Source organism: Dasypus novemcinctus, chromosome 15, assembly GCF_030445035.2.
Source record: "Dasypus novemcinctus isolate mDasNov1 chromosome 15, mDasNov1.1.hap2, whole genome shotgun sequence".
Taxonomy (NCBI): Eukaryota; Metazoa; Chordata; class Mammalia; order Cingulata; family Dasypodidae; genus Dasypus; species Dasypus novemcinctus.
Window position 1 is genome coordinate 12964407 of NC_080687.1, and position 27138 is coordinate 12991544.

Sequence of the window (27138 nt, forward strand, 5' to 3'; positions counted from 1 at the left end):
TGTCCTTTCCATTTCCCCCTTGATTCAGGTCAAAAAGCATTTTTAACTCCTGGTATTATATGTAGACTGAGATATTCTGCTGGTGCGAGTTGACCCTTTTATTCAAGGTCATTTTCTAGTTATATCATCAGCTGGTACTTGGTAGTAATCCCTCGGTGCCAGGGAGGCTCATCCCTGGGAGTCATGTCCCATGCTGGGGGGAAGGCAACGCATTTACATGCTGAGTTTGGCTTCGAAACTGGCCACATTTGAGCAACATGGAGGCTCTCAGGAGGTAACTCTTAGGCATCCTGCAGCTCTAGGCCTTGTTCTTATTTCAGGTGCACAGGCTCACAAGCATAGTCATTAGTATCAAGGGCTCATTGTTAGACCTTCCTTCTTTTTTGGTCTTTGCCATTGCACTTGGGGGATTGTTGCTTTTTAAAACATTTTTGAAGTAATTTAAATAGTAACAGAAAAATCTTATATCTTTACCATATATTTATCCTTTTCGATGATCTTCCATCCTTTGTGTAGATTCCTATTATCACCTGCTATCATTTTCCTTCTGCCAAGTAGGCTTCCTTTAATATTTTGTGTAATACAATTCCACTGGCAGTGAATTCTTTTAGCTTTTGTATATCTGAAAACATTTTATTTTACCTTCATTTTTTAAAAGATATTTTGCTTGGTATAAAATTCTGGTTTGATAGGTTTTTCTTTCAGTGAATTCCACTGTCTTTCTGTTTGCATTGTTTTGATGTGAAATCTGCTGTCATCCTCTTTTTGCCTCTGTACATAATGTCTCTCTTTCCCTCTGGTGGCCTTTAAGATTTTTTTCTTTATCACTGGATTTGAACAATTTGTTTATGATTAGTTCTTCATATTCTTGGAGCTTGTACTTATTGAGCTTATTTTGATCTTCAGGATCATAGCAAGAGAGTCAGCAAATTATTGCCTATTTCCAAATTCAGTCCTCTGATTGTTTTTATTTTTAAAAGTTTATGGGAATATACCATTCCCATTTGCTTACAAATTTTCTATGGCTGCTTTGCTATACTAGCAGAGTTCTATAGTGGCAACAGAAATAATATGGTACCCAAAGCCTAAAATGTTTAGTCTTAGGCCCCTAGTTTCATAGTATTCATCAAATTTAGAAAAATTTTAACCATTATTTCTTCAAATATTTTTCTGACTTATTCTGTCTTCACCATCTGCACTTCCATTTACCATACATTAAATTACTAGAAATTGCCCCAATCCTCTTGAAGCTATTTTTGTCTTTAAATGTCCCTATATCTGTGGTTTTAATTTTTAATAAAATTATTGCTTTGTTCTCAAGTTTACTTCTGCATGTCTAATCTGCCATTATACCTATACAGTATGTTTTCTTAAATCATATATTGTAGCTTTCATATCTAGAGCTATTTGGATAATTCTCATATATTCCATGTCCCTACATTTTGAACATATGAACATAGTTATAATAGCAATTTCAGTGTCCTTGTCTGTGGTTTCTATAACTCTATTTGGGTTTGGATTTGATTGATTTATGTATCTCCTTATGTTTTATATATATATATATATATATATATATATATATATCTCCTTCTTATATGACTTAATTCTTGATCAGATTCCTAACATTGTGGATTTCACATAGTTGAGTACTAGAGATTTTTGTATTCCTATAAATATTCTTGAGTTTTTCTCTGGAACACAAGCATATGTTTGATCCTTTTAGGTCTGATTTTTTAAGATTTGTTAGGTAGGACAGGAAGAGTATTGTCTAGGATAATTATTCTTTATTATGGAGGTAGAACTTTCTATATACCCTATCCAATATCCCATGAAGCTTGAGATTTTCTAGTGTGGCATTAGCTTTATTTTTGAGCCAGTTTTTTATATTATTTCCTAAGAATTGCCTTACTCCAGGAAAATTCTGGGTCTCAGGCTAGATATGTGTTTTTTTCCATACTAATTTCTTCTCTAGTCTGTTGTTGTTGTTCTGTCATCTCTTAACCTTTGTGTACCTTGTTTGATTGACCCTAGAGATTTCATAATACTGAGATTCCTTTAGGATAAAAGTTCCTGAAGTTCCTTTAGGATAAAAGTTCTGTTAATAAATAGCATAGTGAAAAATAAATTATTTTGACCTGGGTGTGTGTGTAGATGAAAAGGAACAGAGCATATCATATAAAATATGGAATAAAATTATATTTTAAGTACTATAATTTAAAGATTGAAATTATTTTTTATAATTTCTTTTGAAAATTATTCTGTTCTGTTTCACTGGAAAATAAATCCCATATGAGTTTCACATTTTTCATTTAATAAATTTTTTACTCAAATAATATACCCTACAATTTCACAGGTAGAATAGTGATATTTATTATTTTCAATCTTGAAGAATAATATTTTAGCTTTGTAACTGTGATATACACAGAAAGTATACTTTTTAATATCACATATTTTTAGATTTATATCAAGATCAAAATATCTTGACCTTGAACTTTTTGGTTGGTTTTCTTTTAGGTGTTCTGGATTCAGTGTATGAGTGCTTTGGTACACTCCTTCATTCTGTTCTGGTTACCCACACAAATGCTAGGGCAAGGTAATGGATTCATTGTGTCAAATATCAGCAAAGAAAATGTTATTCTTACTAGAGGTGATGTTTGTACAAGTGTGTATGAGACCCCAGAAAGAACCGGAAGATACAGCATTTAGAGAAAACAAAATATTCACCTAAATCTAATATTAGGCATTTCTTTGGTAAACAGATTGTAATTTGAAAATTTAATGGTTGACCTTTAGAATCCATTTTCTCTGCCTCTGACATATAAATTGAGAACCAGTGCCTTCAATCTTAATATACAATAAATATTTTAGTCATTAAGTTTGATGGAAATCACAGTATTTCTAATAAATGATAGATGTCCCCTGTTAGTGAGTTTGAAATTTATGTACTTTATTTCTTATTTTCACTTCCCTAACTTCATATTTCAGTGTAGAGTATAACACAAAATCTTAGAAGGAATGTAAACTTATAGCTTATTATCAGACCAATTCTCTTTTTCCTGACATACAACATTTCAAATACAATTGAGTATTAAGTATTTCTCCAAACTGGCTTGTGTCTAATGCATTCAGAATTAAAACGTGTATTTATGAAGTATTTTATTGGCATGCAACAGTTCACATTTTCATAAACTACAAATTAAGGTGTAAAATATAGTTATTTTCCTATTATGGATTTAATTTTATTGGGTATTTCTAGGAACATGTTCTTTGTTCTGGTCATACGTAAATGCAAAATAATGAGTTTGAGTGGTTTGTTTATTTGAATTTAAAAGAATGAGTCCACCATTATATTTCTTGGGATTTTCCCTTTAAAAAGGAGCAAAATTTCACCTGACAAAAATAAAAATTGCAAAGTCAAAAGTTTATAAATAACACCAACAAAAATGTTTATGAACACTCAGTTCAATTTTTGTGATGGCAGTGAAACAAGCAATATGGTTTTGCGTTAGTAAGCCAAAAGGGTGCTGATGCAAAATACCAGAAATCTGTTGGCTTTTATAAAAGGGTATTTATTTGGGGTAGAAGCTTACAGTTACCAGGCCATGAAGCATAAGTTACTTCCCTCACCAAAATCTGTTGCAACATGTTGTAGCAAGATGACTGCCAATGTCTGCAAGAGTTTAGCCTCCTCTTCCTCTTAAGACTCCATGGTCCCAGCTTCTTCCAATATCAGCTGTAGGCTGGGGTAAGTCTTGTCTCTCTCCCGGGGCTCAATCCTCTCTGGGCTCAGCTCTCTCCACAAGGTCAGTTGTAGATTATCAGGCTCTCTCTCTTCCCAGAGCCTCTGCCATGTCTATGGAGCCATCTCTATTCCTCTGTTCTTCTCCTGCATGTTTACTTCCCAGGGATCCAGCTCAAAACTCCAACCAACTCCTCTGCCATGTAGTTTTCTCTGTGAGTCCCTGCCCCCTTGGTCCTACTGGCATATTACTGACATGGCCCAATCAAAGCCTTAATCATTATTTAATCAAGCAAAAGTGAAACCTCTAAATCCAAAACAATCTAATATGCCCAGAGGAATAGACTAGTTTGTAAATACAATCCATTATCTATTTTTGGAATTCATAAACCATAGCAAGGTGCCACAATGGTGAAAACTTTTTTTTTTTTTAAAAAAAGCTATATGAAGTCTCTTAGGAAATCTTCCTAAGGGCACACAGCAAATGAACAAACGTTTATTCAAGAAAATTGACTACAGTTTGGTAAGAATAGTGACAGTATGTTGCATTTGAGCCACATTTCACTTCTTCCCTCCAGGCCACCTCAGCGTAGCTTGATGGAAACTCCACTCCAGGAAGATTCCAGACATGTGTGGCCAGGAAGACTAGGCTCCATCTCCTCTCAGCTAGCAATCAAGGTTTACTGTATATCAAACAGAGGGTAGCACACCAGCATTGCTCATTCCCTCCAATGCTGTGTTGAAGAGGTTAAACTCCTGGTGAGTATGTCCATAAGATCAGCCATACCTAGAGGATAGAGGTTCTACCCACGTCAGAGTAGACTAAAGATACTGGGGTTCTGATTACTTTCACCTCAGTTTCCCTGTAGATCAGAGTTCTACACTGGGAGAGTCAAGTCAAAAAGACCAGAGACTACTACTCCATCCAGTGCCAAGAATAGTGGCTTAAAGATTTTGTCCATGGGGGGAAGCAATATAGAAGAAAAGGGAGCACCAAAGCTGAAAAACAATAATCTACCTATCCAAGATCAACTCCAAGTTAAATAAATGCAAAGAGATCCAGACTGAGACTTTTCAAAGTACAAATGCTAAAACCAAAGACAAAGAAAAACTTTTGAGGGGAGTGGATGTGGCTCAAGTGGTTGAATGCCTGCTTCACACATGGTAGGTCCAAGGTTTGGTTACCAGTGCTCCCTAAAAAAAAAAACCAAAAAAACAAAACACAAAAAAACACAAAAAAACCGAAGCAAATGAAAACCAATTCAGGGGCCGATGTGGCTCAGTAGTTGAGCACCAATTTCCCAAGTGTGAGGTCCTGGGTTCAATCTCCAGTTCTGGTACCAGAAAAAAAACCAACAAGAAAAAATTTTGAAAGCAGTAAAAGAAAAATCACATAGAAGGCAACTACAAAAATATCATCAGAAACAATGGAGGCCAGAAGACAGTGGGATGGCATATTTAAGGTTCTGAAAGAAAAAACCATCAACCAACAATATTATGCCCAGAAAAAATGAAGGTGAAATTAAGAAATTCTAAGACAAATTAAAAAATGGAAAGAATTTGTCACTGGCAGACAAGCCTTAACAAAAAAATAATAAAGTAAGTTCTTCAAGCTTAAGGTAAGTAAACCCAGATTACCCAGAAATTCAAATTCACATAAAAACAGAAGAGTACTGTTAAAGTATAATTATTCAAGACGGTATAAATGCATACTTATTCTGTGATTTGAAAAGCAGTTGTTTAAAACAATATGTGCATAATTGTAATGTTGAGCCTATTGCATATTGAATTTAATATATTTGACAATAACAGCACAAAGAAGTGGGTGGCTCAAAGTGCATACAAGTAAGGAAATGATACCAGATGAAAAGAACCAGAAATGATAAATAAGAATGTAAATTAAACAAATTCTTTAAATATATACTTAATCTCCTTTCTTTTCTTAGCTGCCTTAATAGGTATAAAATTGCTTAAAATAATTATAGCAATATAATTTTGAGTATGTAATATGTACAACAATAAGAGCACAAATATGGGGAATAAGAAATAGGACTATATAGGAATGACATTTCTATGTCCCTAGAATAAAGTTAGTATGACTATGAATTAGATTCTGATAAGATGTATAATGTAAGCCTTAGAATAAATACTAAGAAAATAGCTAAAATATATGGTGAAAAATCATTAAAGAATTCAAAATGCTACAGCAGAAATATTCACTTACTGCACCCACAAGAAAGCAGTAAAGGGGGAATATAGGAACAAAGAAATGAGATCTATAGAAAACAAAAAGTAAGATGGCAGATGCAAATGCATCTAAACCAATAATAGTAAATGTAAATAGATTAAGTAAATTAGACTTCATCAAAATTGAAATCTTTGTGTATCAGAAGACATCATCTAAAAATTGTAAAGACAAACCACAGAATGGAACACCATATTTTAAAAATACATGACACAGACTTGTATCCAGAATATATAAGAACTCTTACAATTCAACAATAAAAAAACAAATGACTGAATTTTTTTTTTAATGGACAAGGGATTTGAATAGACATTTCTGCAACAAAGATATACAAATAACCAAAAACACAAAGAAATACTGAACATCATTAATCGTTAATAAAATGCAAATTAAAACTACAATGAGATGCCACTTTACCTCCACTAGGGTGGCAATAATCAAAACAACAGGTAGTAGCAAATGTCGGTGAAGATGTGGAGGGTCTGGAACCATCATACACTTGTGGGAATGTAAAATGGTGCAGCTGCTCTGGAAACCAAACTGGCATTTCCTACTTAAATGGTTAAACAATGAGTTGCCCAGTGGTCCAGCAGTTCCACTCCTAGGCATGTACCCAAGAGAAATGAAAACATGCATCTGCACAAAAACTTATACATTAATGTTCGTGGCAGACTTACTCAAAATAGCCCCAAAGGGGAAACAACCTAAATGCCCAGTAAGTGATGAGTGGATAGATAAAATGTGCTCTATCTTTAGTGGAAATTTATTTGTCAAAAAAGAAATGAAGTATTTATACATGCTATAACAGAGATGAACCTTAAAAATTACGCTAAGTGAAAGAAGCCAGCCACAAAGGACAACGTATCGCACAAGTTCGTTTATACGAAATGTCCAAAAAAGGCAATACTGTAGAGTTCAGTCTCCACAGTATTAGGGTATTGGGGGTTGTATAGGGCTAGGGGCAATGGAGGGATTGCAAGGTAAGAGGGAAGGGGTCCAGAGTTTCTTTTCAGGGTAGTGAAATGTTCTAACATTGACTGTGGTAATGGTTGCACAACCCTGTTAATATTCTCAAAGCCCTTGAATTGTACACATTAAATGTATGAATTGTATGGAATGTGAATTACAGCTCAATAAAGCTGTTTAAAAACTTGTGAAGACTCGAGTTTATAATATATCAACTAGTCCTGAAAGAAGGCTCAGTTATAGTGATTAAATGCTATAAATAGAATATATTTGGAAATCATTTATCAACTTCAAAACATCAGAAAGGAATATGAACCATTGTGGTAATAATTAATCCAAATCTATAGCCATAAATATCAGAATTTTATTGAATTCGTATTTTACAGAAGTTATATTGTTAAATGTCAGGCATGCCATCAGTCAATACTTTTTAGAATATCACTTTTTGAAGTGTTTTCCCCTAAAATTATTAAAGTTTCCAGGCTTCTAATTTTTAAAATGCACCCCTTCTCACACACATACACACAGTACCCACAGATTCTCCATAAGGAAGAAACAGTTATCGATTATTTGTATTTACTGGGTAGGAGGAAGATTAATTAAAATAATTTTTTGCAAATTTACTGAAAAGGTTTATGGGACTGAACTATTCAACTGCCCACATCACCCGGTGCAATGCTTTTGCAATAATAGGTTGAATACATGTTTAGTTTTAATTTAAAGGTGCTTAGTACATAATGGACAAGCAAACGACATAACCACAAAATATCACTCATCATCATGAAGTGTTCCAAAGTGAAGCCCAGAGTTTCCAGTGTCCCACTCTGTAAATTTAGCCTGACTGTGACAGGCTATCTCTTCTCTATCTTAGGGTTCTGGCCTCTGTTTCAAAAAGGATCCCAGGAAACTATTATTGAAAGACACTGACAATAAGTAGGTGCAGAGACAGGATCTTTATCTCCACACCATTCTCTAGCTCAGCAGTTCCCAAATTTGTCTGTCCATTAGATTCACCCAGATATTTAAAATATTAATAGAGTGTATTTTTGCTAGTGTTTTCTGAGATCTACAGCCCTCAGCCAGCTTGGTATTTCCTTTACACAGCAGAGCCTTCATTATCGTTTACCAAGCACAGCACTGTGCTGACAGGAGCTGCTTAGGAGCCCTCGTCAGCTTTCTGAGTCTGTAGGTTGTTTCCTAGATTCCCTGAACACGGATTTTGTGGAGGTTTTCTTTGTTTGCATGGTTGATTTTGCATAATATCCAGAGGGAAAGGAATTTCTGGTTATATCAACTTGTTCATACTTGAATTTTTCCTTCCTTCCCAATATAGCTTATAATCTCTCTTTTTTGTGAATACTTATAACCCAACGTCACATTCCTATGCAATAGTGTTCTTTGCTTTTTTAGTTTATCACGATATCGTTCTCTTCAATACTGTTGCTCCCACTGCCAATAAAACTCACCAAGGTTACGTCTTTAGGCAACCCTGACATATGATTGTCACCGCTAGCTGGTCTAATGTGACCCACATATTTATCCAATGCCCTGAATCAGGGGTTCTTAAACAGGGGTCCACAGACTCCCAAGGGGTCCATGGAAAGATTTCAGGGGGTTGAACTGAAAATTTAAAAAAAAAACATTATTCTTGTGGGGATGTGTTGGTAGAGGTGTGATTTATTTATTAGATAATGCACAGTATAGTGTGGACTTAGTAAGAGGTCTATGGTTTTCACCTGACTGGCAAAGGGGTCCGTGGAATAAAAAAGGTTAAGAACCCCTGCCCTAAATACACATAGGTTTTTAGTAAATGAGTATAAGCCTTGAGTATTTTACTGAGGTTATAACTCTCTCAGAAGAAAACAGATTAAATGAACTTCAAGAATATGTATCCACTACCTCAATTGGTATTAAGGTCAGAAATTTGCACATCACACTTTCCTTATTAACCAGGACCAGAGTCCTCAAATCTATATTTGAGAATTTAAAAAACAAGAAGAAGAAGATCTGAAGAAGTCATCCTTAATCTTGAGACAGCATTGATCATTCAGATAGGATGAAATTCATAAGTTTTATAACAGATTTAGGAATAATTGAAAAAAAATATGAAATTCTATCATAATTTCAAAGTATTTTTTAAAATACTTTTTAATTTTTTAAAAAGATACATAGATTACACAAATGTTACATAAAATATATGGGGGATTCCTATATGCCCCACTCCCTACCCCAGCATCCTTCATTAGCATGGTACATTTGTTACAATTGATGTACACAGTTAGTTTTAGTATTTTCATGATCATAGGAAAGGTATAATGTGGTAAATGTAATAACCAAATTTGTAAAATTCCAGTCTTGTTACCTAGCACCATTCATTGGACTGTTTTAACACTCAATTTATAGGTTCTGTCCGATGGTTTAGATACATGTGAAACTAGGTTTTGTTTCACATTGGTGTACTCCTTTTGATTTATTTATTCATTTGTTGCGTAATAAATCTTGGAGAGAGTGAGAGGTGGAAAAAATGTCTCAATTGTGGTAGACAAGGGAATCATTGTTTTCACTGACAGAGCAATTAAGAAATAAGATCAATAACTGATATTTTTGCATCCAGTATGGGTTCCATTGGTAAAAATAATTCAAAATCTGTTTCAGACTCTATAAAGATAAAAAAAAATGACCTTTTCATTTTGCAGATATGGTCTCACCAGTTGGTTTCACCACAGACTATTTGTTTCTTGGAAATATTATTTTTACGGTAAGATCATCCATGTCAATTAAATCACTTTTCCTAGTGTTTAATTGAAAAATACAAGCATTATAAAACAGTATCCAACGAACTTTAGGTCTTCATCACACTCCAATATCCTTCCCCAAAGAAACTATTGTACTGGTTTCTTCTATATATATTTCTAGAAATGTGAAATACATATACAAATGTGTATGCTTCCCCCCCCCTTTTTTTTTTTTTGCAGAAGTATGTGGATACTCCTCTATATCTTGGTTTTTCACTTCACAGCATGACTTGGAGATGTTTTCAAACCAATCCATAAATATCTCATTCTTACTTAACCAGACATTAGCAGACATTAATGTAGTTTTTAAATCTCTGCATATGAAAAATGCTTCACAGATGTCCTTTATGCCCATGCATTCCTTTATTTGGTAGAAATACATTTCTAGAACTATAATTGTTGGATCAGAGGCAAAGGGGAATTTTTTTTTAATATTGATTGATTGATTGATTGATTTTCCCCCTTTCCCTCCTCCCACCCTGCTGTTTTTGCTGTCTAGGTTGTCTTCTCTTCTCATTTTCTCTCCTCTAGGATTCGATCCTGGAGACCTCTGATGGGGAGAGAGGTTCAAGGGGAATTTTGATAGACATTATCAAATGTTCCTCAAAAAAATTGTGTCGATTTAGTGATAAGAATGTCAGGTTCCCCAAGATCACATGGAAAGTAGTCATATCACACTCTTTGATCTAATAGGTGAAATGGTAGCTTATTGCAGTTTTTGCTTTGAGCTTAATAAGCATATTTGCATGTGATTAAAAACCCTTCCTTTTCTTTTTCTGTGAATGGCTTGCTCACTTTCTTTGTCCATTACTCTATCAGGTTGTTGGTCTTTGTCTTATTATTAGGAATTATTTATATTTTATTTTCTCATAATGCTACAAAAATAATTTCTAGTTTCATATCTGGACTTTTTATAGAATTTTTGTGCATGTTTTCTGAATATTTATCCATATTTTTTCTTATGACTTCTAAGTTTTGTGTCCACAACAAGTACTCTTAGTAGTTTCTTATTCATAGTTCTAAAAATTCTAAATGCCCATTCAACTTGTATTGTCCCTTTTGCATTCAAATATAAATAAATACCTCTGCATCTTGCTTTTTTTTCATTTAGCAACATACCTTGGAGCAATGAAATCATAAAATATTTTTTAATGTAAGGAACTATTTATTTGCATATTCAATTTAGTTTATTATCTTTATTATTTCATATTATTGGTTGTGCTTTTAACTCTATATAAATATATTTCTGAACATCATATGTGGGTAGGTAGTGTTTCCTTATTTGTTTGGACAAGTGCATAAAGCAAGCTATCTTCTTTCCCAAACCCCACATCTTCAAGCCTTACCTTTTCTCAACACTAGAAAAAAAATAAAATCCTCAGATAGGATTTTTGTTTGTTTTATTTATCAATGTTTATTGAGTTCTATCATCTGCAAAACACTGTTGAGTGTTGGACATATGGTAAACCCAACCGAGTTCTCATGAAAATTACATTCTAGAAAAATGGAAAGACATTAAACACATAATACACATGTATACATGTGTACATACACACATTCATGCCTACAAGATTCATATTTAAGATGCCAGAGTAAATTGATCCCAGAGAAACTTAATCTCCTATCCCAAGGCCTAAAAAATATATATACCCAAAAAATAAAACCACCAACAAAAAATTATAGTAAAATAATTCACTATAGCAACTAGGGAAGAAAAGAGGAATAGACCAATGCTAAAATCCTAAATATGTAATGCCAAGGAGAAATGAGCAGAGTTGGCTGGCCAACATGATGTGACCACAAATTGAACTCTCATGACATGCTGATTCCAACATTAGTGAGAGAACAAAATACTGAGCCCAGAGATAGCCCTGTAGGATTGGGGTGACCCTTTCATAAAGTGAACTCAACCCTGGTGCTGTCAAGGAATTATAAAAGGTCAGTAAAAATAAAGCACAGGGAAAACTATGCACTGGGCAGGGTAATGGCAAAAATGAACCTGGAGAGTTAGGTAGGGATCAGCCCCTTGGGTCCTTGAAGGTAAAAGATTGTAAACTAGCCTAGATGAAACCATGAGGCTTGCTAGAATGCTGGTACTGGAGACAGCAAAATAGACATATCAAAGATGCATCCAAAGTAGAATTTCAAATGCTCAGTGTCTTACTTACCTGTTGCTGCATAGGAACCCACCCTGCAACAAAATCACAGCTGTTAAAACCTTGAACTCTATCTTTGAGAATGGGGATTACACAGAGATGTTCAGTATCACACATCTCTTCAACATTGTAGTGTAGTTCCTAATCAGTGCAGCAAGACAAGAAGGAAAAATAAGAAGCATAAGCTTTGGGAAAGAAAGAATTAAATCACAGATTTAATGATTAAATCTGTATTAAATCACAGATGACATGATTTTGTATTAAAAAATACAAAGAAAATTATAGGTAAAATGTTAGAATTAATAAAAACAGGTTGGCAGTTAGCTGGATACTAATCAATATTTTAAAATTAATTCTATTTCTATATACCAGCAACAAATATCTAGAAAATGAAAAATCTTAGATACCATTTTATAACAGCATAAGACATATGAGGAACATATAAATAAATCTCACAAATGATATCAAGTCCTCTTTGAGAAAAATTAGAAAATATTATTGGAGACCTTAAAGAGCACTTAAATGGAAAAAAATATCATGTTATTTACTATAAGACTCAATACTATAAGGACATCAACTAACCCAAAATTCAGTTATAGATCTACTGCAATTCAAACTCAAAGCTGCTAAGGCTTGATGAGCTATTTCTCAACCATACATAGAGATGTAAGAGACCGAGACTAGCAAAGACACTCTTAGATGTATAATGGTTTCCATCTACCCTGCTGAACTGTGTTTTTTCATCATTAGCACTCAGATTCCAAGGCAGAATCATATCTTTCAAGCTATATATAAGGAAGGTAATTCTGAGAGCTTATGACATAAACATGGGTTTTAGTCATATGTAAAAGGACTTCAATACATAGAGAATTTATTGGAAAAAAAATATTGCGTGCTCTCCAGAAATAAAACCTAGCAAAACACTTAGCAACCTGCTGACATCCGAGTTCCCCAGGCATGGAAGAGACCTGGGGTGGAGAGTCAGGAAGGGAGAGGACAGGCATGGACTCTACTGACAAGTTTTAATACGTTTTTCCAATCTCTTTCCCCCTCCCATCTCACCTCACACAGTACGTACTTCGTTACTGTTTGCCTGAAGGCTGGTTTGGATACATTGTCTTGGAATAAACTAAGTATTCTTTAGAATTGCTCCTCAAAGCAATAGAGTTGTTTGTATGCTATGATTTACTTTTAAACTTTAGAAAAATAATAAGCAGTTTTTCTAGCCTCCACGTTTTACTTCATTTTTTGGTTTGCTTATTCAAATGGTCAGGATCATTGACTTGGACCAGGGTATACCAGCCATCTGTAGTCATGTATCTTTAGAAGACCTTGATTTATAATACCTTCAGAATATTCCTTTCCCTGCCTTACATTTGAAATAAATTTAGCATGCCATGGAGACTCACTGTTTTAGTTTTTAAAATAAACATAATGGTTTTGCTGGACAGAAGTTCGTTGGCTCACGCGTTCTGAGGCCAGAAGGCTGGCATCCTCCGGGCTGGGGTCCTTCTGGCTGGCACACAGCCTGGAGCTTCTTGGCTTTTCCGTCCCGTGGCAGCGCACACAGCGCTGTCTTCCCCTTACTCTTCCAGGTTCTGCTGCCTTCCAGCTTCTGGCTGCTCCCTGTGCCTTCTGCATCTGTCCGATTTCCTTTGTTTATGAGGCTTTTGGACTTGTTGGCTTAGGCGCCACCCTCGTTCAGTTTGGGCATAGCTCAGCTAACAACATCTTGAAATAGTGTAGGGGAGTGGATGTAGCTCAGTGATTGAAAGGTCCAATTTCAAAGGTTCCCACCCACAAGGTCAGGCGCTGGGACCTGAACATGCCTTTTGTAAGGGGCATAATTCAATCCCCAGTATCCACATACAGAATCATTATAGAAGAGTGAGAAAGCTACAGAAAAAAGTATATAGTCCATACCTCTCAATGTCAATGACACTGACATTCTGGTTCTATCTTTCAGGCTTTGTTCTGTGCATGCTTTATTTTCCACAAAAATAGTATCATAAAATACCTAATATTTTGCAACTTCCTTTTTCCACTATTAAAAATATAGCTTTAACATTTTTCTGTATCTTTAAATTTATACTTAATTTAATGACTGCATAATATTCCATGACACGGAGAGTTCTTACTTAGACTATTTTTAGAATGATTGTTTTAACTTTTGTTATTATAAACAATACATAATCAATACTGTTGTGAACATATACGTATTTGGATCTTTATAGACAGGTAATAATTTCCTTAAGATATTATTAAAAGTGGCAAAATTTTAACTCTTTTTAATGAACTAGATATGACTAAGTTGTTCACCAAGTTATCCTCAAAGAGTTCATGAGAGAAAATGAATTTTTATTAGTTTGTCACCTTTGAAGAGCTAAGATTATATAGCATATCACACATTTTTCCCCTGATACAATCATTTAGAATTCTAGTTTCTACTTTTCCAAGTGGATATCAACCCTAAGTTGTGACTGCGGAGTTCTGAATGAAAATATTTTACTAGCAATTAACGAGACATACTAAGTGTTGTCTTAGGCCATATAAAATAGTGTAGGGGAGTGGATGTAGCTCAGGTCCTGGGTTCATGTACAAGGTCCTGGGTTCAATCCCCAGCACCTCCTAAAATTAAAAAAAAAAAAAAGCATAAGTATAGAAACATTTTTTTCTCTTCCTCCTTTTAATGGTTGTAAATTCCCTATAACAAGAGTGTTGCTTGGATCCATGATCCAATTTACATTATCGATTTACATTATCCACATAGAGAATCTAATTTAGAAATAGGCAGTACTTAAAGGTCAAATTAAACTTAACAAAAAGCAGAGATCTTTCTTTTACCCAAGATGTGCCAGGCTCCTGCCCTCCAGCTCATGCAGAAGTTTAGGAAGGAACTTGGGGACTGGGGCAAGAAAGAGAAGCAATTGGTTGTAGCTTTTTGCTCTTATTTTACTCTGCCTTGTGGGAAGGGTCAAGGAGAAAGGCTCAGGACTTCTTCATCAGGGAAGAGAAGGACCCGGGAAAGCCATTGTTTAGACACAGAAAATGAGCTGGGGCCAACAAATACCAAAATGCATCTCAGAGCAGCAGTGGTGGTTTGCTACTACCCCAAAAGGAGGGTCTCTCCCAGAGATACATGAGCCCTACAAAAATGCCTGCCCCTACAGCACGACCTCACTACAAGGGAACCAGTGCATGCAAATACACTGTCATTTGAATTAAATTCTCCATCATCTCTATATGATCATGAGAGCCCTCTGCAGACCAGTTCTATTTAGCCTACCCAAAGAGAGGCATAGCTTGAGCAAGTTTATTTTCCCAAGTGTGTGAAAAATTACCTTTGAGGATGACTCATAAACATACATCAACAAATACTCTCAGAAACAGACATTTTTTTCTCTCAACAGTTTTGTAACTCAGACATGATTAAGTAATAAGAAGTATCATGTAGGATGAGCACATGTTAGCTCTTAAGAAATCATCTTGTGGAGCGAATCACCTGTTTACAGATAGTGACGCTCAGGCCTGCAGAGGTTAAGTGGGGGTATCTCACACAGCAAAGTTTAGAATATGGGTCTACTAGCCCTGTTCCTTACTATTACTCTGCTAACACAACTGTACTTAAGAAATATGTCAGATAAATAGCTAAATCTTCCATATTTCCCATTGTGGAATTTGGCACAAGTTCCCAGACCCAGACCTGCACAGTGATAACTTCAGGCCAGAATTTTTACTCCAGTTTCATTCAGCCCAAGAACTGAACCATCTGCCATTTTCCCAAAACTTCTTACACAGATCAAGTATGATCAGGTCAGAGTTTTATCCCTGTTAATGATCTCTGTTCAAACTTTTTTTTTTTCCTAAAGAAGGATTTATATTAATAAGTAGGCAGAAACAGACAGTCTCATTAACTAATCCATAAACTATGTGAACCACTTTTGATTAGAGTTGACTATTTTCACTGAAGCCACTGGAGGACACTTGGCTTAGGGTGACCAAGGTACTATTGTTTTAGATAATATATAAACACTGGCCCCACGAGTCAATTGCTAAACATTTTGAGAAGGATATTAGAAAGGAAGTCTCAAATGTAATTAAAAAGATCAATAAATTCATGAGAACATGTGGCCTGGACAAATATTCTTTGTTATTGGATATAGTGAAATAATTTTTCTTTATAATTAGAAAAGACTGACATGTTTCTATGATATCTTTCTTTCTGCATTACAGTCACATTGCAATTTGGGGAAGCATAATAATCTGGCTGGTGTGTTTTACAATTTACTCTTACTTCTGGCCCACCATTCCTATTGCTCCAGAAATGCATGGACAGGTTAGTTCTAATTGTCCTTGTTAAGCATGCTTTACACTCATGAAAATTTAAGTTCATTAACAATCAAAGCAGATGTTACTTACTTTCAAACTAATTTGGGAAAAAAAGAAAATAATGCAATAAGAAGTTGTCACTTATCCAAATAAATTCTAGTTGACCTATCTGTATTAACCACACTTTCCACAATTTGTATCTTCTGTTCATACTGATAAAAGTTTAATAATTTCTGAATCAGCAAAAAAAAAAAAAAAAAAGCAGATGCTGCAACTGTATTTTTCATGTAGTATGCTATCTGCTGAAATTCTTTGATAGTTGGTAACCCATGCACGGCAAAGAAGAAAACATTTTTATTTAAAATGTTTAACCAGAATAGACATTCCTCAGTGTACCAGACAGAATTCATGGTATAGGTTTCTAAATATTTAAAGTTATATAGAAGCTGTTATTTTACTTATGTTAAATCTCAGCAGTTAAAGATTTTTAAGGCTTTTACACTTATTTAAATATTTTATTATTTTAAATTTTACTTTGTGCCTATCATGGGGCATAGACCCTTGATGATTACAAAATGGATCACAGAATTACACTGTATTAGGACTAGAAGTAACCTTGGTCCTAACTCAGTTAACCAATGAAGAAAGGCATGTCCAGAGCTCAGTCCCTCTGGTCTGTTCCCAGTACAGCCATCTTTTGTGGTCCTGCCTTTCTCTGCAGAATACGAAAAGCTCCTGGTATTTCCAGGCCATTGACAGCCCAAAGCCCAGTAAATATGACTGTGAGAGACTTCCTGTTTTAGCCATGACCAAGTGGCTATTATTGGAATACACCACCAAAAACAAGAATAAAAAATGGAAAAAGAAATATAAGAAATAATGAAGAATCGGCAAGAAACCAAAAGAGATAATCCTTGAGAGTCCTTGAAGCAGAATCCTTGAAGCGAGGGAAGTATTCAAGGTGGCTGTCACATTCATGCTGGCTTCTTATTCAAGGTACTTCTCAGTTTTCAGTGCAAGAGGAAAAAATCCAAAGATAATGCAGTGATCTTACTAGGCTAGGGAGGTGGAATTCACCTCAAACTTGAAGGGCAAAGTCCTCAAGAATAGCAAGTGACAGTAAAGTGAGATTCAGAATCAGTGTGCAAATTCCACTCAATTCCAAGGCCACTTCTTAAACAGTGCATATGCAGGATGAGACTTCAAGAAAGACAGCAAAAAAACAAATGGCAGTCTGAAGGGTTGAGCAGAAATTTAGCACCTGCCCAAAGTTGGGGAAATAGGTTGGAATTCAGGCCTTCCCAAGTTACTATAGTCTTGGTAAATGTCCAGTATTCTTGCAACCCCAGGAAGCCATGCTCTAGGACAAAGTATCATATTCTGGGATTAAGACACATGGGTGTTATTAAGGGCAAAAGAAACAAGGACTAACAAAGCTTCAAACCAACCTCAATCTGCTCAAGGTCTTTCTGTGGTATTCTATCTTCCCCACTTAAAAAATTATCCTAAAGCTCTTTGGAAAAATAAAACACCCCCAAATACCTCTACAATTTTTCATTTGTGCTGTTGGACATTCAATTAAAATATGAAAACATGCTTAGAAAAGATAGCCTGCAAACCAATTGAAAAAACATGCAGTAGTAATAGACTCACAAGGGGTTAACAGATTAGAAATTATGGAAGAACAAAATAAGGAATCTGAAGACATAACCATAGAAAATGTCCATGAAAAAATGCATAGAAAAAAAGAACAGAGCATCAATGAGCTGTAAGACAAGATCAATAAAATCGTGTCCATAAACACAAAGAAGAGGAAAGAAAGGTGGAGGACATAAAAAATATTTGAAGTTATAATATCCCCAAATCTCCCAAATTTGATGAAACCAATAAACCCACCATTCACAGAAGCTCAATGAATCTCAAGCATTGGAAACATGAATAAAATGCACTATGACCAAGTGGTATTTGTCATAGGAATGCAAGATTGCTTTAACGTCTGGAAAACAAAGTCAAACACCATGTTGATAGACTAAAGGATAAATCCCACCTGATCATTTCAATAAATAGAGAAGTTATTTGACAAAATCCAAAAACCTTTCCTAATAAAAACACTCAACAAGGGAAGTAGATGTGGCTCAAGGAAATGGGCTCCCGCCTACCACATGGGAGGTCTGTGGTTTGGTTCCTCGTGCCTCCTAAAGAAGACAGTCAGCTGGCATGAGGGCAGGCATGACAAACTGACAAAACAAGATGATGCAATGAGACACAAGAAGAAAAACATAAAAAGAGACCCAACAAAACAGGGAGCAGAGATTTTGGGTGCCTCTTGAAGAGGATGCGCTGGCACTGACAAGCAGGCATGGTGAGCTGATGCAACAAGATGATGCAACAAGAGACACAAGAGGAAAAACATTAAGAGAGACACAACAAAGCAGGGAATGAAGGTGGCTGAAGCAGTTAGGTGCCTCCCTCCCACATCAAAGTTCCCAGGTTTGGTTCCCAGTGCCTCCAAAAGAAACAAAGAAGACAGACACAGCGAGTGCAAACAACAAGGGAGTGGGGAGATAAATACATAAAATTTTTTTAAAAAACCACTCAACAAATTAGGAATAGGTAGGAATTCCCTCAACCTGATAAAGGGTATGTATGAAGACCACACAGCTAACATAATACTTAAGAGAGAAAAACTGAATGCTTTCCCCCTAAGATCAGGAACAAGATCAACCACTCCATTCAACATGCTACTGGAGGGTCTAGACAGGAAAATTAGATAATAAAATGAAATAAAATTTACCCAGTTTGGGAAGAAAGAAGTAAAACTATCTCTATTCACAGATATCATGTCTGCATATAGAAAATCCCAAAGAATACATTATTAGAACTAATAAAGGATTTTAGCAATGTGGCAGGATACAAGATAAATATACAAAAATCAATTGTATTTTTAAACACTAGTAATGAACACTTTGATAATAAAATGAAGAAAACAATCCCATTTATAATGCCAGCAAAAGCATTAAATTGCTTAGGGATAAATTTAACAAAGGAAGTGCAAGACTTGTACACTGAACACTGCAAAATATTGTGAAAGAAATTAAAGAAAAGCTAAATGAATGGTAAGATATCTCATATTCATATTTCAGAAGACTTTTTAAGATATTGTTTAGATGGCAATCTTTCCCCAATTGATATACAAACTCAATGCAATCCCTATCAAAATCTCTGCTTTTATCCCCCAAGAAATTGAAAAGGTGATTCTAAAATTCATATGGAAATGTAAGGAACCCAGAAGAGCCTAAACAATCTTGAAAAAGAAAAACAAGTTGGAAAACTCTTACTTTCTCATTTCAAATTTAATATCAAGCTACAATAATCAAGACAGTATGGTAATGATATAGGAATAGATATATAGATCAATGTAATAGAATTGAGAGCCCATAAATAAACCCTTATATATGGTCAGTTTATTTTCAACAAGTGTGCATAGCAACTCACTGGAAAAAGAGTGATCTTTTCAAGGAGAGATACTAGATAGGGCAAATGGATATCCACATGCAATTAAATAAATGTAGACACCTACCTCACAGAAATACAAAAATTAACTCAAAATAAATCATAGAGCTTTTTTTTCAAGTGGCCGGGAAGATGGCGGACATTTAGACTGAGTGTGCCTACCAAAAGCAGCCAACAATCTTCCAAAACAAGAAGAGGGTGCTGCTTGGAGAAACCGGCAAGGAGAAGCTCCCACGTTACTACAAGAATATCGGTCTGGGCTTCAAGACACCCCAGGAGGCCACTGAGCGCACCTACATCGACAAGAAATGCCCCTTCACTGGTAATGTTTCCATCCGAGGCCGCATCCTGTCTGGCGAGGTCATGAAGATGAAGATGCCGAGGACCATCGTCCTCTGCAGGGACTACCTCCCCTACATCCGCAAGTACAACCGCTTTGAGAAGCGCCGCAAGGACATGTCTGTGCACCTGTGCCCCTGCTTCAGGGACGTCCAGATCGGCGACATCGTCACGGTGGGCGAGTGCCGGCCCCTGAGCAAGACCGTGCGCTTCAGCGTGCTCAAGGTCGCCCAGGCTGCCAGCACCAAGAAGCAGTTCCAGAAGTTCTGAGACCGGACACCTGTCCGTCCCCCCGGCTCAGTATAAATAAAGTTACTTTCCCATCAAAAATAAATAAATAAATAAATCATAGAAATAAATGTAAGAGCAGAAAATATACTCTTAGAAAAAAGTAAACAAGTAAATTATTATGAGATGGGATAAGCAAAGCCTTAAATATGACAACAAAAGCCAAACAAAATATGAAGAAACAGATAAATTGGACTTCATTACATTAAAATATTTTATGCATTAAAAGATAGATGGGGGGTATATGGGGACCTCATATTTTTTGAATGTAATGTTAAAAAAATGAATAAAGACCAAAAAAAGTTTAAAATAAATAAACAAAATGTGCACAATAAAAAATAAATAAATAAAAATAAAAATAAAAAAAGTAAAAAAAAGTCATCAAGAAATTGAAAAGACAACCCTCAGAATGACAAAAAATATTTGTATGAATATTTATACAAATACATATATCAAGGAGACATACCCACAATATATAAAGAACTCTTATAACTCAACAATAAAAAGGAAAATGACCCAGTTAAAATATGCAGAGAATTTGAATAGACATTTATCCGAGGAAGATATATGCACATGAAAACAGTATGATACATGAAAAGATGTTTGACATCATTAATTATTAAGAAAACGCAATTTAAAACTACATCAAAATACCACATCACACCTCCTGGGGTGGCTAAAATTTTTTAAAAGACTAATAATAACGGGTATTATTGAGGATATGGAGAAAGTGGAATGCTCATACACTGTAAAATGGGTAAGACTCTTTGGAAAACATTTTGGCAGTTCTTAAATGCTACACATAAAGTTATCAAGTAATCTAGCAATTCTTATTTTAGGTGTACCCATATTTCCACGCAAAAATTTTTAGACAAATGTTCATAGAAGCATTATTCACAATAGCTGAACAGTAGAAACAACCCAATTGTCCATCAATTGATGGACAAATAAAATGCCATATAGCCATACAACAGAAATTTCGTCTGCAATAAAAAGGAAGGCATGCTACAACAATGGTAAATCTTGAAAACATTATGCTAAATGAAAGAATCCAGTCACAAAAGACCACATGTTATATAATTTAATTTATGTAAAACATCTAGAATTGGGAAGTCTACAGAGACATAACATAGATGAGTGGTTACTAGGAATTGGAAATGGGAAATTACTGCTAATGTGTACAGAGTTCTTTTCTGTGCTGTTGAACATATTCTAAAATTAATTGTGGCAATGATTGCACAACTATGTGAATATAATAAAAATCACTGAATTGTATACTTTATATGCATGAACTTATGGTATGTGAAATATTTCTCAATTAAGGCTGTTAAATAAACTACACAGAGAGCAGATGTGGCTCAAGCAGTTAAGTGCCCACATGGAAGGTCCCAGGTTCAGTTCCTGGTGCCTCCTAAAGAAGATAAACAAACAATGAACAGACATCAAGCAAAAACAACAAGCAGACAATGAGCAAAAAGTGAAAACGAGCAGGGAGAGGATGTGGCTTAAGCAGTTGAGTGACCCCATTTCAGTTACCAGTGCCTACTAAAGGACAAAAAATTACAAACAAGAAAAAAAACAACAAGCAAACAGACGAGGGAACCATCTTGGGAGGAGAGGGACGATAAAAAAAGAAACTGCATGAAAGCAGCTTATAATTAAATTGCTTAAAATTACTGATAGAAATACCTAAATAGCTAAAGAAAAAAGATACATTACATATAAAGGAACAAAATAGAAAATTAAAGCAGAATTCCCATTGGATATGAGAAGACAGAGGAGTATATCTTTAAAGCCCTAAAAGAAAAAAGTCAAGCTTGAATACTATAACCAGTAAAAATACTTTCCAAAGTCAAAGGTGAAATAAAATCTCTTGAAATACATATAAAAGGGAAGCAGACTTGGCCCAATGGATAGGGCATCCGCCTACCATATGGGAGGTCCATGGTTCAAACCCCGGGCCTCCTTGACCCGTGTGGAGCTGGCCCATGTGCACTGCTGATGCCCGCATGGAGTGCCTGCCATGCAGGGGTGTCCCCGCATAGGGGAACCCCATGAGCAAGGAGTGCACCCCATAAGAAGAGCTGCCCAGCGCAAAAGAAAGTGCAGCCTGCCTAAGAATGGTGCCGCACACACGGAGAGCTGAATGCAACAAAGAGAAACGCAGATTCCCGGTGCCGCTGATAAGGATAGAAGCGGTCACAGAGGAGCACACAGCAAATGGACACAGAAATCAGACAACTGGGGGCAAGGGGAAGAGGAGAGAAATAGATTTTTTAAAAAAACAAAAAAACCACTAAACCCTGGGGGAAAAAAAAAGACATATAAAAGTTGAAAAACCTTAATCATAAGCCAAAGTTTACTGCCCTGCTAAAGAAAGTTATACCAGAAGAAATCTTGATACACACACAAAAATGAAAAGCTCCAGAAATGGTAAATATGAGGGTAAATATAAAAGGCTTTTTTAACTTAATATTGAAGTTTCTTTAAAATATTGACTGTTAAGTGCAAAAATATTAATTTATAGTCAAAATTAAAATGTATGGCAATAATAATAATAAATTATTTCTACAATAATGTAGAAATAAAATTATACTGTTGCAAGTTTCCTTTATCTAAAGTAGGTTGTGATAAAATAAAGGTATATACTATCAACTCTAAAGCAACAACTAAAATAACATGAATATATCTAAAAAAAACAACAAAGGAGATACAATAAAATTTAAAAATATTCAACACATGGACAATTAGAGAATAGCAAGATTTAGATTTATATCCAACTAAATCATCAATTATATATTAAGTGGAAATGATCTAAACACCCCCCAAAAAGGTAGAGATTCTCAGATTGCTATCTACAAGAAAACCACAATAAATATGAAGGCACAAATAGGTTAAAAGTAAAAGGGGGGGGGGGTATAAATGCTAATACTAATCAAAGAATTCTGGAGTGGCTACATTAATATCTGGCATTGTAGACTGAATATTCATATGCTAAAGAATGAAAAGTGGTCCCCTACCTCATACCATACATAAAAATTAACTCAAATGGATCAAAGACCTAAATGTAAGATTCAAAACTATAAAACTCATAGAAAAAAATATAGGGACTTGTGTTAGGCCATCTTAGATATAACACCAAAAGCACAAGCAAGGAAAGAAAAACTAGATAAATGGGACTTCATCAAAATAAACAATTTTTGTGTATCAAAGGACTTTGAAAGTAAAATGGCAACCTATAGAAGGGGAGAAAACATTTGTAAACCATGTATCCAATAAGGATTTAATATATGAAGAAATATATGAAGAAATCCTATAGTGTAACAGCAAAAAGACAAGTCTCATTCTACACCTCTCTTTGCACCTGAGAAGACGGCCGTACAGGTGTTCAAGTCGGTACTGTTTGTATGTCTGGGCAATATTTGTCAATCACCCTTTGAAGAAGCAGTTTCAGAAAACATGTAACTGATCAAAATATTTTAGTTAATTGGAGGATAGACAGTGCTGCAACACCCAGATATGAGTAGGAAAGCCTCCTGATTATTGAGGGCAAATTGCATGAAGGAGCATCATCCTCCTATGAATCACATTGCCTGGCAGGTTAACACAGAAGACTGCCATATTTGATTTTATACACGTTTCGATGAAAGCAATCTGAGAGATTTGAACAGGAAAGGTAATCAAGTTAAAAACTGTAAAGCTAAAATCGAACTACTTGGAAGCTATGATCCACAAAAAACAAAATATAATAAAAACTGCAAAATATAATGTTCTGTGTGTGTTTTATAACACAGTAGTTTCTTTCCAGTATTTAACCTTAAGGTACTAATCCAGTGACAGCTAGCATTCTAATATGCTTACTTATGACCTTAATAAATAATGAAATAAAATATCACTTTAAGGCCCACGTCATTATCTGAGCTCACTGAAACTCTTAAATACTCTACCTCTTCAATAAGTTTAGACAAATGCCCTCTATTCACCTATACAACCTCTCATCTTCTCACCCCAGGGCCTTTTACTGAATTACATATCTCTAGCCATAGGAGTTCACAATCTTGATTAGAAGTATTTTAATTCACATACACCTATAGTGCAAACTTGTATGTTGAAAGGACAAGAAAGAGAGAATGATTTATGGAATTAATCTTTAGTATCTTTGATTATTTTTCATTTTTGTATTTACAAGTCTATTCCATTTTGTATTTACCAGTCTATAGCCTTCCTTTTATAAGGAAATCAGGTTTTACTCCCATTTGGTCCACTTTACCTCTGAAAATTTAACAGTATACAGAAAGACACTGAATGCTATTTTTTCTTATGTTCACTTTGACAAACATCTGTTTTTATATGCACTATAACCCAAATGTCATACATATATTGGATAAGATGAGAAAAAAAGTTTAAAAAGCTGGAAAAAGAGAATTTTATTATGTTGAAGTCCTTAAATAATAAATTTGGTGTTCTTTTATCAGTGTTTCATTTCTAGGAGAATCTAATTTCTTTGTACTTTGAGATAACTGTAATCTCAAACTCATTTGGAGAGATATCAGAAAAGATTATTTTCAAAATAAAATTTAAAAAGACAGATAAGCCAGTAAAAAAAAAAATGGGTTGAAGACTTGAATAAACATTTCTTCAAAGAAGATAAAACAAATGGCCAAGAAGCACACGGAAAGATGATCAACATCATTAACCATCAGGGAAATGCAAATCAAAACCACAATGCAATCCATTTTGTATTCACTGGTATGGCTACTGTTTAAAAAATGGAAAACAACAAGTGTTGGAGAGGGTGTGGAGAGGAACACTTATTCATTGTTGGTGGGAATGTAAAATGGCACACCTGCTGTGGAAACGTTTGGCCTTCTAGGCTACCAAAATGGAATATACCAGAAATGGGTTGGCTTTTACAATGGGGATTTATTAGGTTGCTTACAGTTTCAGGGCTGAAAAAAATATCCAAGTCAAGGCATCATCAGGCAATGCTTTCTCATCAAAGGCCTGCTGCTGGTGACCCTGGGCTCCTCTGGCACAGGGCGCATGCCAGTGCCTGCTGGTCTCTCCCTTCTCCTCCAGTTCTCGTTGCTTTCAGCTTCCTGGTTTTCATGGCTTCCTCTCTCAGCCTCTGCGGGTTTCTCTCTGTGTGTCTCTCCATCTTCATCCCATTTATAAAGGACCCCAGGAAAAGGATTGACAACCACCATGGGTCATACCCTACCAAAGTAACCTAATCAAAGGTACCACCTACAATCGGTTTATACCCAGAGGAGTGGATTAGCTCTAAGGATATGATTTTTCTGGGCCATGCAGCCTCAATCTACCACACAGTTCCTCCGAAAGCTAATTTTAGAGTAAATATGTGATCCAGAAATCCCACCTCCGGTCATAAACCCAAAAGTATTGAAAGCAGGGACTCGAACAGATATTTGCACGCCAATATTCATAGCAGCATTTTCACAGTTGCCAAAAGATCATAGCAACTCAAGTGTTGCTGGAATAAAACCTATTTGATAAAAATATTTATTTGGTTGGGTTTTTTTTTTCCTCTGTAGACTATACTATTAAATTAAGTTAGTTAATACTTTTTTAGGTTTTAGGTACCTATGTTGAGTTAGTAGTTTTAGAGTTATATGGCTGCCTCCATATCTTTTCTGGCATCTCCAGGTTTTGGTAATGGGGAGAAAACTAACAGCTGTACTTGGTACCCAATATTGACAAACCTAAAGATTTTTATTTAAATATTCTTTATTTCTCTTTCTTTCCAGGCTAATATGATCCTGGTTTGTCCACTCTTCTGGCTGGGTTTTTTCTTAATTGCAGTTGTTTGTCTGATTCAAACAGTAATGTGGAAATCATAAGTTGAAAAATGAAGTGGTAACCGAAAAATACACTGTCACAATTAACTACTCTTTTTCAGTTATTTGTCTTTCAAATTAAACTGTGTGCCACCTCATGATACCTACCTAATGTCATGGGGTTTTTAAATAAAGTAAATGCCCTCTGCTCTTTTGGCACTGGAGAGATAGTGGAAATCAATTTCAGGAAAAAAAAGATGGATCGAAATTATAGTATATATGAAATTTGGTGGTGATATTACCTCATTCAAGACTGTTCCTGAAAAGAGGTCCATTTATTTACTCTTTGAATGTGTAACTTATGAAACTTTTATCTACTGTACAGGAGCCAAAACCTGATGCCCAAGGGTCACAAATAAAAAGTAATAATAAAATAAGAAATAGGAGGTAGATACTTAAACTATAAAAGCATTAACTTTTCCAAAAAATTTGGAGTAAGAATGTTTCAAAGATACTTCTCCCAGAATATTTAAGTATTAGATTATAGTATCTCAATGTCTTTTTACCAAGTCTAGCAGAGAAAAAAAAAATTTTTAACTAAGGAATTAAAATCCCTAAAGTGACAGATGCAGGACATTATATATCCTGCCATAACCTACAGAATGGACTGGGGGAGAGTGTAAACTACAATGTAAACTATAATTCATGTGGTGTAGCAGTGCTCCAAAATGTATTCACCAAATGCAATGAATGTGCCACAATGATGAAAGAGGTTGTTGATGTGGGAGGAGGAGTGGGGTGGGGTGGGGTGTGGGGTATATGGGAACCGCTTATATTTTTTAATGTAACATTTCTGTGATCTATGTATCTGTTTTTAAAAAAAGACAAATAAAAATTTAAAAATTAAAACAAAACAACTCCAACATCAAAATCCCTAATGTAAAATATCCATGAAATTCTGAAGTTTAAA

General features: G+C 35.2%; 2 protein-coding genes across 2 annotated transcripts in view; both read left to right on the forward strand.

Annotated features, from left to right (window-relative positions):
- Window positions 1–26231, forward strand: part of LOC101414600 (phospholipid-transporting ATPase IB-like) — a 207597-nt gene extending 181366 nt beyond the window's left edge. Inside the window, 5 exon segments of the mRNA XM_058276906.2 lie at window positions 2515–2593; window positions 9647–9722; window positions 12973–13030; window positions 16130–16237; window positions 26139–26231. Coding sequence (XP_058132889.2) covers window positions 2515–2593; window positions 9647–9722; window positions 12973–13030; window positions 16130–16237; window positions 26139–26231 — 414 coding nt within the window.
- LOC101446755 (small ribosomal subunit protein uS17-like) lies at window positions 19858–20352 on the forward strand. The gene has a single exon (XM_071208117.1). The coding sequence runs from the start codon at window positions 20107–20109 to the stop codon at window positions 20350–20352; it is 246 nt and encodes an 81-aa protein (XP_071064218.1). The 5' UTR covers window positions 19858–20106.
- Window positions 26232–27138: the final 907 nt, after the last annotated feature.

Coding starts and splice junctions, on each gene's coding strand:
- LOC101446755 (XM_071208117.1), top strand. CDS start 20,107: ATGAAGATGAAGATGCCGAGGACCATCGTCCTCTGCAGGGACTACCTC.